Genomic DNA, 16,425 nt, shown 5'->3' with positions numbered 1-16,425 from the left:
CATCCCTTTTGCCTAAAATAGATTAACCATTGCCATAGGGTCAATTCTGACTCTTACCGACTCTATAGGACAGAGTACAGGGCTCCCTAAATTGTATTACTTCTACGCGTTTCAATAAGAAATATGCTTTCATTTTTCCCACCTTTCTTTGTTCAACCTTCTGTTTTTTCTTCAGGGCACAAGTCTTTTGAAACCTTGTATTCTTTGTGAGAGGAGCCCAGGTAGTGCAGTGGTTAAGTGCTAGGCTGGTAACTGAAAGGTTGACAGTTCGAACCCACCAGTTGCTGCATGAGACAAAGATGTGGCAGATTCCTTCCGTAAAGATTTACAACCTTAGAAACCCCATGAGGCAGTTGTATTTGTCCTATAGAGTTTCTGTGAGTCAGAATTGACTGGACAGCAATGGGGAGTCTTTGTGATGTTTTCCTGACTACTCAAGCTCACTGTGATTTCTCCCTTCCCAGAATATGTGGTACTTAGTACTGTATTGTTCAGTTGGTCTTTTCTCATAAGGTCACAGTAGTGGTTGGGATTGTGCCATTTAGTAGTGAGATGTTTTTGAACCACTTACTTAATCTCTTGATGCATTAGTTTCTTCATCTATATAACGGGGATAGTCTTTGACAGGATTGTGTGGGATTGTTAAATATAATGTCATTAGCAGTATGTGACACACTGAAGTGTTACAAATATAAACTTATATATTTTTTTCTCTTCCTCTTGTTTCCTCTCTCCCTTTTATTTTCCCTCCTTTCCTGTTTACTTCTTTTCCTCCTTTCTCTCCTCCCTTTTTCTCTGGCTCCCTTTCCCCTTCTCTCTCTTAAAGTTTAGTGGCTGACAGGAGGGCGTTTACATTCAGAAAGATCCAGATATTCATTTTAGCTCTGTTGCTTTCTAGCTTTTTGACCTTGGGGCTTCTTAAGCCTTAGTTTCCTCATCCTTAAAATACTTGATATCTGGCATACATATGTGCTTAATAAAGATAACGGATATTTCTTTGTGATATATACTTTCTGATCAAGTCATAAATTGCTCTTAATCTGTTTATGTATATGTGTGTATATATATATATATATATATATATATATATATATATATATATATTTCTTCAAATAGATAAATAAAGTACCTGGCTAAGGGTACATCTATTATACTAATTATTTTTTTGCAAGTACCCAATGCCTTTCCTTCTGCAGTTAGTCCTTGCCGCCTGTTGCCGTGAAGTTGATTTCAACTCACCGTGAGCCTACAGGACAGTGTAGAGCTGCCCCATAGGATTTCCAAGGCTGTAATCTTTACGGAAGCAGACTGCCACATCTTTTCCTGCAGGGTAGATGGTAGGTTCAAATTGCCGACCTTTTGGTTAGCAGCTAAGCTCTTAACCACTGTGCCTCCAGGGCTTCTCAGTTTTTGCTAAGGGCCTATATACGTACAAGAAAACAAAGTACAGTCTTATTAATCTGTTCAAGCACCCAGTTTCTCCCAGTAAATTCTGGTAAAAATGTTGCAGGTAAAGATTTCCCAGTTCAAAACTAAGTTCTGCCTAGGTCCTTGCCATCTCCTGACCGAGAACGACCAGGAGAGGCTCAGAAGTTTCACAAGAACAAAGGTTTATTTTTATTTGTGACAGAGAGAAAAGGCAGAGGCTCGTGAGGGAGAGGTGGAGAAGTGCTTTCTGCCTATACTAGCCTCCAGTCTCTCTCTGAACAAAGGACCTCCCAGGGTTTATAAGGTTTTAGGGCTGGGGGGAGGGGAATGCATTATCTTTATTCATGAAGTGGGTAGAGATTTCCAAGAGAAGGGGAGGGATTATGGAAATCAGATGCCTGCGCAGCTGGAACTCAGGATGGACATGCTTGCCCCCGGCCCCCGCAAGGCCTGTTGGAAGGAAGATGTAGTCCTTCATGGGGGCTGCTGAGGGTCCAACAGGACTCTGGGATGCTGTGCAAGCTCCGCACCGGCGGGGAACCTGAAAAACAACCCTGAGGAAGTTGCCGTTTACTTGCTGCTGACTAAATGTAAGAAAAGGTTATTTACTCAGAAGAGAATGCATTTTAACAATCCATAGGTGGGAAGGGGCAGTGAATCTTGTTTGAGGCTTCAATTAGGAGTATCGAGCCTGAATCTATCTACCTCAGCCAGTCCCATGCCTTGTCTGTCTCAAAAACAGATGGTAGAATGTGGCCTAGGGAAGGGTGCTTCTGTATGTGCTTTTGTGCCTTTCTCCTTGAATTTCTTCCTATTTGAGCTTCCATATCTAAGAGTTTTTTTTTTTTTTTTTTTATCTCAGAGTGGGTCTAATCATTTCAATCTAGTGGTTAAAAAGGGGGGTAGTCTGATATTAGAAGGAATGGGATGTTATAGGCAGCCATAAACAACAAATTTTCCCTAACATAATGTTAACTGACATGGTATGATTGAACTTATGCTCACACAGTATATCGGACTCGTGACGTAACAATGATTGTGAGGATGGTGCAGGACAGGCAGTGTTTCGTTTTGATGTACATGGGTTGCTGTGAGTTGGAACCGACTTCGTGGTACCTGACAACAACATGCTGAAGCAGCGTCTTGGGTCAGGTGGTTTTTTTGTGTGAAAAGGAGGCAGAGGAGAGATGGCTAATTCTTGGGCCATCTGGGGAACACATTCCTGGTCCTATTACTGAGTAGCATGGATCTCAGAGAGAGAAGAGAGACTGAGTACGTAGAAGTATTCACAGTTAGTACAGTTATCTCTTTCATTATTAGAATGTGGACGAATGAATGTTCAGCTTTGGCTAATCAGGTTAGCTATTCCTCCTTTTTGGGAGAATCAAGTAAAACAACACAAGGGAGGGCCTTCTCCCTTCCCGTCTTCCCCAGTCTACCATAACTGCCTATCCCCACCCTTGATGGGAGAGAAGGTGGAAGCAGCCACCTCTGTGGGCTAAAGCTGATGTAGAAGAGATTGGAGCATAAACAGTACTTCCTTGAATGTGCTGTTTTTTTTTTTTTTAAAATGACTAAAAGTAAGTTTAATTAGTATTGCTTTCAGGGTAGAGGTGAGCCATTATTGCTATGAAAGCTAATGAATGTGTTTTTTGTCTTTTTTTGGCTCTCTGTTGTGTTCTCCAAGTGTATTTCTGAGTTGGTGATTTTATTTGGCTAAGTGTCTGTGAAGTGTTGTATTCTCAGGGATTCTTCACTGGGTCTGATGATTCCAATTGTACTAGCTACTGGAGAGGAGAAAGGTAAACGTCTGTAAGAGCCTTGTTTTAGCAGTTCATTTTTAAGCTTCTCTCACTCTGTTTCAGGAACTTTTTGATGATCAGAGCTGCCAGGGGAGCCTTAGTCCTTTTCTGCTTGCCAAGTGCAGTGCCTTTATAAACCTAAAGTTTTAAGAGCACATCACTTCTTAGTTGTACCTCTTATTTTCTTCTTCTTCATGTTTATCTTGCATCTCAACCTCTTTCTCTATTTTTTAGAAAAGCACTTGGACTGATTCAGTCACTTGTTTTAAGGGCTCCAAGGAGCCCTGGTGGCACGGTAGTTAAGCACTTGGCTCCTAACTGAGAGATTAGTGGTTCGAACCCCTCAGCTGCTGTGCGGGAGAAAGATGTGGCAATCTGCTCCTGTAAAGATTACAGCCTTGGAAGTCCCATGAGGCAGTTCTACTCTGTCCTATAGGGTCTCTATAAGTTGCAATCGATTCCGTGGAAATGAGTTTTATGAGGGCTCCACCACCCATCTGTCAGTTTGTCACATTCTGGTGGTTGGTGTGTCGTTACGCTGGTTGATATTGGTGTTTCAAATACCAGCAGGGTCACCTGTGGTGGACAGCTCAGAGGAGCTTCCAGATTAAGAAAGGAGACCTGATGGCATAACAATTAAGTGTTCGGCAGCTAACTGAAAGGTTGGTGGTTTGAACCCACCCAGTGACTCCATGGGAAAAAGATGTGGCAGCCGACTTCCGTAAAGATTACATTCTTGGAAACGTTATGGGGCAGTTCTCCTCTCACATGGGGTTGCTATGAGTCAGGATTGACTCCACAGCACCCAACAACAACAACAAGGAAGGCCTGGCGATCTACTGTGGAAAATGAGGCAATGAAAAAACCCTATGGATTACAACATAGTATTGCTTGACATAGTTCTGGAAGATGAGCCTCCTACACTGGAAGGCATTCAAAATACACAGTGGCTGCGCAACAATGGGGTGGAGCATATCAACAATCTTGAGGGCGGCACAGGGCCAGGCAACATTTCATGTGTTGCCAGGAGTTGAAGCTGAGTCTCCAGCAACTAACAACAACAGTGAAGTCTAAGGTGAAAAGTATGCAACATGAACCTATGGTCTGACAGTATGAAAGTCTGTGGAAAAGGTTTTAATTTTTTTTTTTTAATTTACATACAGTGTATACCACATTTTCCCTCTGTTAGGAACTTTTGTAAGATGACATTCTTGCTTGTTTCATAGGAGCAAAGGGCAGTATTTTCAGAAATAGCTATGTGGTCCCCAAGAGAAAACATTCTTTTGCCATGAAATATATTCACCAGACATTTTGGAAAAATTGTAACCTAAATAAGAAAAATATAACTGTAATGTGTTTGGGATTAAAAATTATCTCAAAATATTTTAGCATGTACTTTTGAGAACAGAGTTTCTTTTATTAGTAATTGCAGGCTTTCAGTGAAGTAAAAATGCTTATTGATCCAGAAGATGGTTAACAGAAGATGATGAACTCAAAACTAATGATGGAAATAATTCTAGTTTTGGTAGTAAATACTGTAATTATTCTTGTTTTATTTTTATTTAGTTGGGGAGGATTTGAATGGAAGCCCAGTTGTAATTGATACAATTAAAATGTAATTGAAAGAAATTAAGTTCAAATTATCAAATTATTATTTTCTGATTATATATGTAACCATAATTTCCTAACCTTAATTAAGATGTGCCTACACATTTGCTGTAATGTTTGTTTCATAGGACATACGTCTATGAATAACATGATTAATGATCATTTTTTAAGCATACTAAAAATGCATGTTTATTATAAATTTTGTTTAAGCAAATAAAGTTATTCAGTTTGTTTTCCTTTTGAATAATAAAAACGTGTAGTTTGCAGGGAAGCTTTACTCCTTGTGTTTTCTTTAATTCTATTTGAAAAGTCATCTTTAGTCTATACCTTTTATCCTAACAGTTGCTGATAACTTTTTTAAAAATAAGGTAAAAATAACTTGTTCTTTCTTCTGATTTAAAATGTTTGTCATCTGGTATATGCCAGATTTATTGGACTAGTAGTAGTTTTAGTGCATTTTGGCTGGAATGTTTATTATGACATCACTGTAATCTATATACAGTATGTGATTTCAGATGGTTTCAGCGTTAAATATTTTCATAATTATGCTAGTTTTGGCAGTTCACTTGGAATTTTTTCCCATCTCTTTAATGAACATGTTTTACTTCTGGGCTTTTGAGACAACCACATGCTTCAAAAATTAATAGTGTGCTTTTAATGTTAACGTTAGACAGAAGTGTATGACTACAGTCATTTTTAAGGATATAAGTTGAACTAAAAGTAATTATAGTAAGGTTTTATTCATAGTAGTCTTTTAGTATTTTAAAGACTACAACATACCCCCAAAATAACCAGATTGAATAATGAATTTGTTCTGCGGAATGAAACACTGTAAAGTTTGTATTGCACTAACTTAAAATGGATATCAGTTTATGTGAAAATTTCTTTCATTGTTTCTGATAGCAAACCTCTTTTTGTTTGTATTAAAGTTTTAAACAAATTTTTGTGCTGATATATCACTAGCTTCTTAAGCCATGCTATCTTGTAAAAGATTCACCTTTTATTGTTATATGATTCTTTTTGTGTCGTATTAAGTAGCAATTTTTGTTTTCTAAGGAGGTCTTATCATCGCAAGTATTTGCTTTGTGGCTTAGTAGTTAAGCACTACAGCTGCTCAACAAAAGGCTGGCAGTTCGAATCCATCATCTGCTTCTTGGAAACCCTGTGGGGCAGGGCAGTTCTACTCTGCCCTGTCAGAATTGACTCAACAGGATCAAGTTTTTTTTTTTTTTTTTAAGTACCCTATTTGATAAATTTAGTGATTATGATTTTTGTACTTGCTCTTGAAAATTTCTCTTCAAATGTATGAGAGAAAAATTATATCTATCACCATTCTTGTATTATAAAATAGTTTCATTATTGTTTAATGAATTTGATCGTCCACAGTGTTACCCACCCACCATAAGTTACCCTTCAAGTTGGTATTTTTAATCTCTTACTCCTAATATTCATCTTTCCTTCAATCCAAAATGTACTCTTTTATCCTTAAAACAAGGAATAAAAAGATACCAGATGCTTTTAACTCATATTACCACCCCATCTCTTTCCTCCTGCTCATGGTCATCGTTTTTGAAAGAGCAATCTATGCTTGTTAGTTTAATTTTAACTTCTCATTCATTCTTTGAGTTATCCCTTTGGCTTTTGGTATTGTTCTTCCATCTTAACATATACCGTGACCTTATTCAACTAATTCCTTGTTTGTACTCTGGTATTGCTCTAGCTTGTAGTCCCCCCTACCCCCCATTTAACCTCTATTCTTAACCTAAAAAATTCCTATACTCAGTTTTAAGGGCCTAACCTCTCAGGTTCTTCTTGTCGGAATTACAGACAACCAATAAGTACTGCTGTTGTAGCACTAGTTGTTTAAGTGTTTGATATATTCTGAAATCCTTGAGGATAGGTATTGTATCTGTCTTATTAATCCAGCAAGTAGCACTTAAGAAGCATTAAATAAATATTTTCATTATGTAAATAAATCAAGGAAGGAAAAGAGTAATCTTTTGCATTTTATAAATAAGGAAATAAATCTAAAAATGTGTAGGATTTGTGTTTCTATGCTATATGTGTCATAACCTATTAAAAAATTTTTTTTACTGATTAATAATTCAGTAAACATTATCAAATAGGATGTAAAAAACTCTGTGGATGATTAAGATTAATCATTGTAGCCAATTCAGAAGACAGCTTGGAATCTTAATTTAACTCAAAATAGTGAGAATCTTAACATATAAGCAACAAAGAGGGGAAAATTAAGACCGTTTCTGTTTATTTTGTGCTCTGATAGAGATGGAAAGTGTTTAAAAGCTTTCATTAAATAGTCTTTTCTCTTGAAAGAGCATAAATAAAGTTGTTTTTTCACATCGTCGGGTAATTTTTTTGATACCAGCTAACGAAAGGAAGAATTTGTGATTTTAAACTACTAGTTATTTTTTTAAATGCTGTTTGAGAATGCAAATCATGAAAATTGTTTGGTTATCTAGATTTTTAGAGCTAAAAGTATAAGAGTGTATCTAATTGACTTAGTAACCATAAACTGCATATATTCAACCATAAAACTGCATATATTCAACAAAAGTTTTCCTAGTTCTTGAATGGTGATCGATGCTTTTTTTTTTTTTTTTCTTGAAAACAAAACTAGGATGACCATGAAAGCTGTGGCTCTAATTCTACCAACCGTAGTACTACTGAGAACACAAAATCATCAATAAAAGCCCGAAGAATTCAGCAAACTGCTCCCACAGATCCTGATTTACCACCAGGTAACTTCTAATAGGACTGGTAAAACCAAAGTTTCGATTGTTAGTGATCGTTGTTGCAGCCCTTTACAGAATATACACTCCAGCCTTTTTTAGTGTCATCAAAGTTTTGGGCTATATGTGCATGTGCATTTGTTGCATGACTTCAGGATAGAATACGTCCAGAGCCCTGACAAATAACATTGATCAAGATTTTGATCTTCTGCAGCATGTTGTTTTCTTGAGTTTTTTTCTTAAAGCCTCTTCATGCAAAGATTGGTTTCTGATTTCCCACTCATAGTCTCTTTGTTCCTTTTGCCTAGTGATAAACAGAAAAGACAGTGGATTGTTTTGATTTCGGAAGCTATAAATTCACTAATGAAATCATAAATTTTTTTTATAGGGAGAGACTTGATACATCATATATCTCATTTCTTGAAATTTTCCTTTACCTGGAACAGTGGCTTGAAAATAACAGTTCCTTGATAAAATATAGGGTCACTATGAATCAGAATCAACTTGATGGCAGTGGGTTTTTTAATAAATATTTAATGAAAGAAAAACATGATCATTACTATATCAGCTCTGTGGCCAAATTCATTGCTACCCTTTTATAGTTAGGAGTTGTCAGTCTCTTCTCTTTTAGTTTTATCAGTCACTCTCTTTGGTCAGGTGTAGTTGACACTGGAATACACTTGTTTTCTGGATTATGATGTAATATTTGTACTAGGGAGGGGTCAGAAGAGTTTGAGTCTGACTGATTTGAAGCATACACGGACTACAATAGACTAGGAAGAAAGGCCTGTTGATCTACTTCTGAAAATTAGGCAGTGAAGGTCTTATGCATCACAACAGAACATTGACTGACTTGTTTGCTTTGGACATACCATCAGGAGGGATCATTTGCTAGAGGAGAAAATCATGTTTGGTGAAGTAGAGAGCCAACAGGGGTGTGGGAGCTTTTCGGGGAAATGGATTGGCACAGTAGCTGCATGATGGACTCATACATGATGATGATTGTGAGGATGATGCAGGACTGGGAAGCGTTTCATTCCGTTGTACATAAGGTCGCCATGAGTCGGAGTTGACTCAATGGCAACCACCACAACAGAAGTGTTAGTCCTTCATGTTCCAGCCCAAAGATAGTGTTTCACTAAGAACCCAGGCTCCTTTTGTTTTGAAGCTCTGCTGTCGCCTAGGCCAAACTTTGGGTTCTGTTGTTTTCAGCCTGTTTCAAGAGGAGAGAGACTGTAGAACACCTAAACCCAAACCAAACCAGTTGCCATTGAGTCAGTTCTGACCCATTGTGACCCCATGTGTGTCAGAGTAGAGCTCTGCTCCATAGGGTTTTCAGTGGTTGATTTTTCAGAAGTAGATTGCTGGGTCTTTTTTTTTGAGGCTTGAGGCGCCTCTGGGTAGACTTTAATGTCCACCCTTTAGGTCAGCAGCTGAACTCATTGACCATTTGCACTACCCAGGGACTCTGTGAAAGATTCATCCAGGCTTAATAACCCCAGGCTGGAAATGATATGTAGCCCTTTTGTTCAAATTCCATTGAGGGAAACTATTTGCTTGAATGCTATATATTGCTAGGAGGTTTCATCTTCCTGACAATCCTACATACTGGGCAGGGGAGCACAAATTATTGATGACTAGCCAGGCATCTCTGCCACACAAGTGTTCTTTCTCATTAGCATACTGATCTATTTTTAAGTAGGTTATGCTTCAAACTATTATTTTGTGTTTAATGTTAAAAATATCTGCAGTTTATATTTTATTACAGAAAAAGTGATAATTGAAGAGCTTTCATTTTGTTTTAATTAGATTGACTTAAAATGTTGTATTTGAGGCAGGCTGTTTAATTCTCTAAATCTTTATAGCTCTATTTTTTTTTTTTTTTCTGTAAGTCAGAATATGCTAAACCAACTCATTGAAGGCTGTCTTTGCCTTCAAAAACTTAACTCTTTAGTATAGGAGATTTTGTTAACCACCAACCACAATACAAAGCGAAACAAAAGTGGAGCTTTAAGGAAGCGCTAATAATATTTTATGGGCAGTAAAAGGAACCTGCACTGAAGGCATTGGAGACAAATAAGACTTCAGGAATCGACGGAATATCAGTTGAGATGTTTCAGCAAACTGATGCAACACTGGAAGTACTTAATCATCTGTGTCAAGAAATTTGAAAGACAGCTGCCTAGTCAGCCGACTGGAAGAGATCCATATTTGTGCTCATTCCAAAGAGGGGTGATCCAACAGAATGTGGAAGTTATTGAACAATATCATTCATATCATATGTAAGGAAATTTTGCTGAAGATCATTCAAAAGTGGTTGCAGCAGTACACCGACAGGGAACTACCAGAAATTCAAGCCGGATCCAGAAGAGGACGTGGAATGAGGGATATCATTGCTGATGTCAGATGATCTTGGCCGAAAGCAGAGAATACCATGTTTACCTGTGTTTTATTGACTATACAAACGCATCTGACTGTGTGGATCATAACAAATTACGGATAACATTGTGAAGAATGGGAATTCCTGAACACTTAATTGTGCTCATGCGGAAAATGTACATAGACCAAGAGGCAGTCGTTCCAGCAGAACAAGGGGATACCGATTGGTTTAAAGTCAGGAAGGATGTGAGTCAGGGTTGTATCGTTTCAGCATACTTATTCAATCTGTATGCTGGACAAATAATCAGAGAAGCTGGACTATATGAAGAAGACCTTGGCATCAGGATTGAAGACTAATTAACAACCTGTAATATGCAGATGACACAACCTTGCTTGCTGAAAGTGAAGAGGACTTGAAGCACTTACTAATGAATATCAAAGAATACGGCCTTCAGTAATGATTGCACCTCAACATAAAGAAAAATCCTTACAACTGGACCAATAAGCAACATCATGATTAATGGAGAAAATATTGAAGTTGTCAGGGATTTCATTTTACTTGGATTCACACTCAACGACATATTACACTGGCAAATCTGCTGCAAAAGATCTGTTTGAAGTGTTAAAAAGCAAAGATGTTGCTTTGAGGACTAAGGTGCGCCTGACCCAAGCCATGATATTTTCAGTCACCTCATATGCTTATGAAAGCTGAACAGTGAATAAGGAAGGCTGAAGAATGGATGCCTTTGAATTACGATGTTGTGGGACAGTATTGACTATACCATGGACTGCTGGAAGAATGAACAAATCTATGTTTATACAAATCTGCCGTGGCTTTCTTGGTACGGTCAGAATGCTCCTTAGAAGTGAGGATAGTGAGACTTTGTCTTAGGTACTTTGAACATGTTATCAGGAGGGACCAGTCCCTGGAGAAGGGCAGCGTGCTTGGTAAAGTACAGGGTCAGCAAAAAAAAAGGAAGAACCTCAATGAGATGGATTGACATAATGGCTGCAACGGTAGGCCCAAACATAGCAATGATTGTGAGGATGTTGCAGAACTGGGCAGTGTTTTGTTCTGTTGTACTGTAGGGTCTCTGTGTGTCAGAACTGATTTGTTGGCACCCAGAAACAACAAAACAAAGCAGTGACTATACTCAGGTGTGTGTGACTTCCAAAGCATACACGTAAAACAAAGGGGGAAGAAAGATTGAAAATGAAAGGATGGGTAATGACATACCAGACAAACACTAGCCAAAAATAAATCTGTATTTGTAATATGAAAATCAGGTAAAATAAAATTTAAGGCAAAAAGTGTTAATGGAGATAATTAATAGAGATACTAAGTTATAATAAACGGTACAGTTCTCCAAAAAAATATGTTATGACTTTGTATGTAGCTAACAATATAGCCTTGAAATGTGATAGGTCAAGCAGGAAAAATTCAACCCCCCTAAAACTTGAAGTTTTGGATATAAAAAATAACAAGTTTTTTTAGTAGATACACTTAGAACTCTGCACCCAGCAGATACCAAAACCAAAAACCAAACCCAGTGCTGTCGAATTGATTCCAACTCGTAGTGCCCCAGCAGGTAAGACAGTGTAAATATTGTTTTGATGCCCGCTTTGAATATTTTCAGACATTTACCCAGACTAGGTCAGAAAAGAAGTCTTGAAAAATTTTAAAGAATCATTATCATATTGACCATTCTCTCTCACCACAATAAAATTAAATTAGAATGTAATTGTTGACATAATTTAATTTATATCAACCATTGTATGATTTGTTTTATCCTTACAAGTCCTGTTTTACATTGCTCTGTTTCCGCTTTCATGCATGCTATTTACTTATCAGGTTCCTGAAATAGCTGTTCATACATTCTCTCTGGGTTTTGTGGCTACGTTTATGTTTAAAGACAGGTTAGCATCTGCTTACACTGTCTTACCCAGAATAGGAACCTGTTAACATTTTGCAGTACAGCGTCTTAGAGACTCTTTTCTTTCTGCACACGCGTGCACACACACACACACACACACACACATTTTCTTTATAATCTGCGTTTTTTAAAAATTTAATGTTTCTTTAGGAACATGTTTCTAGGCCATTAATATTTCTTTTACGATATTATTTTAATCACTGTATATATTCTATTGTATACCTATTCTATAGTTATTTAACTGATTCCTTTTTGTTTGATATTTGGGTTATTTGTCATTTTCAGTTTTATAATATGCTTTAAAAAATCTACTGGTAGGTAAATCTTTGCGTATACCTATGATTTTATTTCCTTAGGATAAATTCTTACCAATTTATAGAGTCAAAGTATATGAGTAATTTTAAGGTTTTTGGCATGTGTGGACAATTACTCTGTGAAAAGTTTGTACCAGTAGTTTCATACAAGCACATTTTTGGTCCAATGCTGATTTTTATTATTAAAAAACATTTCCTTGAAACTTTTATAGATGACAAATGCTAACTCATTTATTTTATTGCTAACATGGGATTATAATTTTCTACTATTTTATTTTCTTTTCATCACTTTGTTATATAGTAAAGCTAATTTTTATGTTTTGTTCGCTGATCAGTAGTCAGTAGTTTTCAGTTGTTTCCTCTGGATTTTTTTTTTTTTAATAATTTTTATTGAGCTTTAAGTGAACGTTTACAAATCAAGTCAGTCTGTCACATATAAGCTTATATACACCTTACTCTATACTCCCACTTACTCTCCACCTAATGAGTCAGCCCGCTCCCTCCTTCCAGTCTCTCCTTTCATGACAATTTTGCCAGTTTCTAACCCTCTCTACCCTCCTATCTCCCCTCCAGACAGGAGATGCCAACACAGTCTCAAGTGTCCACCGTATACAAGTAGCTCACTCTTCGTCAGCATCTCTCTCTCCAACCCATTGTCCAGTCCCTTCCATGTCTGATTCCTCTGGATTTTTTAATGTAAATAATACTGTCATCTTTGTGTGATGATAAATTTAGTATTCTTTCCAATATTTATACTTATTTCTCTTTTTCCACTTATTTAGTTATCTAGAACTTTTGCAACTATCTTAAATAACAATGGCGATAGCAGAAATCTCAACGGACAGCTATTTTCCATAGCTCTGACAGAAACTGTCATATTTACCATCTAGTTGTCAGATATGATGGGTGCTTTTTAATTCATGTTTTATTGGACCTTTGTACTGCATTGACAATAAAAATCCATTATTTCCTTAGCCTTTTAAAATAAGTTTTTATTCTGAAACAATTTGAACCTTCCAGAAGAGGCAAGAACATTACAAAGAACTTATTTTTCCTTTTACCGTTTGAACCTAAATTGTTTATATGATGGTACATAGCCTACGGATTAGTTTTACACCAAAGAACTAGACTGTGATATTTTTGGGTAATATCTGTATATCCCTTACTCTACCTGGCCAAGGTATTCTGGGGAGCCTGTTTACAGAGGTAGTCTTTCTGTTTAAATTAAGTATCTTTCCTTAAATAAAATATCTACGTATAACCCTAGTGGTCCAGTGGTTAAGTGCTCAGCTGCTGTTATGGATTGAGTTGTGTCCCCCAAAAATATTTGTCTCAATTTGGCTAGGCCATCATTCCCAGTATTGTGTAATCGTCCATCATTTTGTGAATTTCCTATGTATTGTAAATCCTATCTCTATGATGTTGGTGAGATGGGATTAGTGGCAGTTATGTTGATAAGGCAGGACTCAATGTACAAGATCGAATTGTGTCCTGAGGAAATCTTTGAGATATAAAAGAGGAAGCAAGCAGAGAGACAGTGGGCCCTCATACCACCAAGAAAGCAGCACCAGGAGGAGAGTGTGTCCTTTGGACCCGGGGTTCCTGCGCAGAGAAGCTCCTAGACCAGGAAAGACTGATGACAAGCACCTTCCTCCAGAGCTGATAGAGAAAGCTGTGCCCTGAATTTGGACTTCTGGCCTACTAACTATGAGAGAGTAAACTTCCGTTTGTTAAAGCCATCACTTGTGGTATTTCTGTTATAGCAGCACTAGATGACTAAATTGACTCGACGGCACTGGGAAAGATGACTAAGATAGGTGCTAACCAAAAGGTTGGCAGTTTGCCATCAGCTGCCCCTTGGAAATCCTATGGGGCAATTATACTTTGTCCTGTGGGGTTGCTATGAGTCAGAATCGACTAGATGGCAATGTGTTTGGTTTTTTTTTTTTTTTAAACCAAGTCATCAACCATGGATTTCCTGATTTTGAGCAATGTGGATTATTGGTGACCACATCAGGATGAATTGGATGTAGACACTGTCGCTTTGTAACCAAGATTATTTGACGTAAACCATTTAATTTAAGAAGATCAGAGAAAGAGATATAATTATTACCCACTGGAATTTCATACTTTAACAGGGAAGATAAGTAGATATACACATAGAAATGACTGTAGTAATATAAGCCCAAGAATAGTGGTAGAGACAAGTCTCCTTAACTGTTAATAGGTAGGGTAGGGGACATAGGAGAAGAGGACATAGTGGAGATGACATTTATACTGGACTTGAACATGAAGGGAGAATGGACCAAGGAAGAACATGAGTGTCTTACTTAGGTAGTGCTGCTGTAACACAAGTACAGGCAGTCCCCAGGTTACGAACAAGATCCGTTCCCAAGTATGTCTTTCAGAATTCGTAGGTAAGTCGAAACAGGTGCATACTATTCTTATTTAGCCTTAAGCTTTAGTGCAAGGAAGAGCCTTGGTGGTGAGGTGGTTAAGAACCCCCTGCAAGGAAAAGGTCAGTAGTTTGAATCTACCAGCTGCTCCTTGGAAACCCTTTAGGGCAGTTCTACTCTGTCCTGTATGGTTGGTATGAATTGGAATCGACTGGATGGCAATGGGTTTAGGTTTTTGGCTAGTGCAAGAAAATGCTAGTAGCCTTTTCAGTGATTTGAAAGCTGAAGCTACATGTGCAGCAAGTAAAGGTGAATGTCATGAAGAATTTATTGCTAGTAGGGGTTGGTTTAGTCTTCTCAAAGTGATGGCAAAGTTACGTAACATTTAGGGGTGAGTAGGAGTTGTCCCTGAGTTGGATGTTTGTAACCCTGGGATTGCTTGTACTACAGGTAGGTGACTGTAATGAACAGAAATTTATTTTCTCACAGTCTGGAGGATAAAAGTCCAAATCAGGGCCTATGCTGTGTAAATTCCCTTCTTGTCAGCAGCCCCAGGTATTCTTTGGTTCTTGGCAATCCTCACATGGCTTCTGTCTTCCCCAGTTTGTGTATACATCTGTGTCTGATCTGTGCTTTTTATAATTCAGATGTGATTAGGTTTAGAACATACCCTACACTGCTAATGGCCTCCTTAACATAACAAAAACCCTATTTCCAAACAGGATTACATTCACAGGTATAGGGGTTAGGATTCCAATACATATTTTTTTTGAGACATAATTCATTGTATGTCAAGGAGTAAAGTCAATGAAAAATTCATTGTTGTTTCATTTGGCCCCATTGGACTAGATGTATGTGTTTACAGGAATGGGGTTTGTATGGTGTGGGGTGGGGAGGGTGTGAATAATGATAGGAATTTCTGAAAAGGTAGACAAGTAATAGGATATTGTCTTAAAGCCATCTAATATAATATATGCTCTCATACTTAAGGTGACCTTGCATTTTCAGACGCTCGCAGAGTAGATCTGGATTGCTACTAAGTCATTTGAACAGATAAATTCCTGGAGATTCTCTAAATATGGAGCAATGAGACTATTAGATCTGATGTTTTATACTATTTTGTAGTTTACTTAGAACCAAGTTATTGTGAAGGATTATAGAGATGATGCACTATTTATTCCATTGGCAAGTTCCGTGTTACTTTGGTGGTATATTTTTAATAAGGAAAAATAGTCTTCTATAGAAGTGGTTCTTTTTAGATATTTGATTCTTTTATTTTGGTGAATTGGCTTATTCATCTCAGTTTGTATGTCAATTTTATGGTGAGAAACTGCGGGAAATATTAACAAATAGATGAAAAATGCATTGGTAGTATTCTGTCAGTTAAAATACATTTATACTACTGTGTTTTTATTACTTTGCATTATACATTTTCTCCAGTGCTATCTTGGAGGGTTTATTCTGTGTTTTGAAAATAATACAAGCTCATGAACTCTTAAGCAGTTTTTACGAATTCTGTGTAGATGACATAATTTTCAGAAATAGGAAAACCCATATTGGTCATCCTGACTTGACTTCTTAAAGACAAGATATTTAACTACTCTATGTTGAATAGCAATAGCATGGAAATGTACATTCTAAGATTGAAAATTTTGATTCTTAAAATTTCTTCTGGAAGCCTTATTTTTAGAATTACTTTAGCATCTATTTTCATAGAAGAGTATCTTGCTTTAAATTTATTAACACTTTGTTAATTTTATAGCACACGATAATTGACACTTTAAAAACTTCTAGTAATTTCCATATACTTAGAA

The 16,425-nt window shown here is 37.2% G+C and overlaps 1 protein-coding gene across 15 annotated transcripts in view; it reads left to right on the top strand.

The window, feature by feature from the left end:
• VPS13B (vacuolar protein sorting 13 homolog B) overlaps window positions 1-16,425 on the top strand; it is a 915,182-nt gene that overhangs the window by 57,611 nt on the left and 841,146 nt on the right. For all 15 annotated transcript variants that reach the window (XM_049854595.1, XM_049854593.1, XM_049854590.1 and 12 more), the window contains exon 4: window positions 7,477-7,597. In XM_049854595.1, coding sequence (XP_049710552.1) covers window positions 7,477-7,597 — 121 coding nt within the window. The remainder of the gene's footprint in view (window positions 1-7,476; window positions 7,598-16,425) is intronic.

This window comes from Elephas maximus, chromosome 15, assembly GCF_024166365.1.
Source record: "Elephas maximus indicus isolate mEleMax1 chromosome 15, mEleMax1 primary haplotype, whole genome shotgun sequence".
In the NCBI taxonomy this organism is placed as follows: domain Eukaryota; kingdom Metazoa; phylum Chordata; class Mammalia; order Proboscidea; family Elephantidae; genus Elephas; species Elephas maximus.
This window is presented reverse-complemented; position numbering and strand designations above follow the sequence as displayed.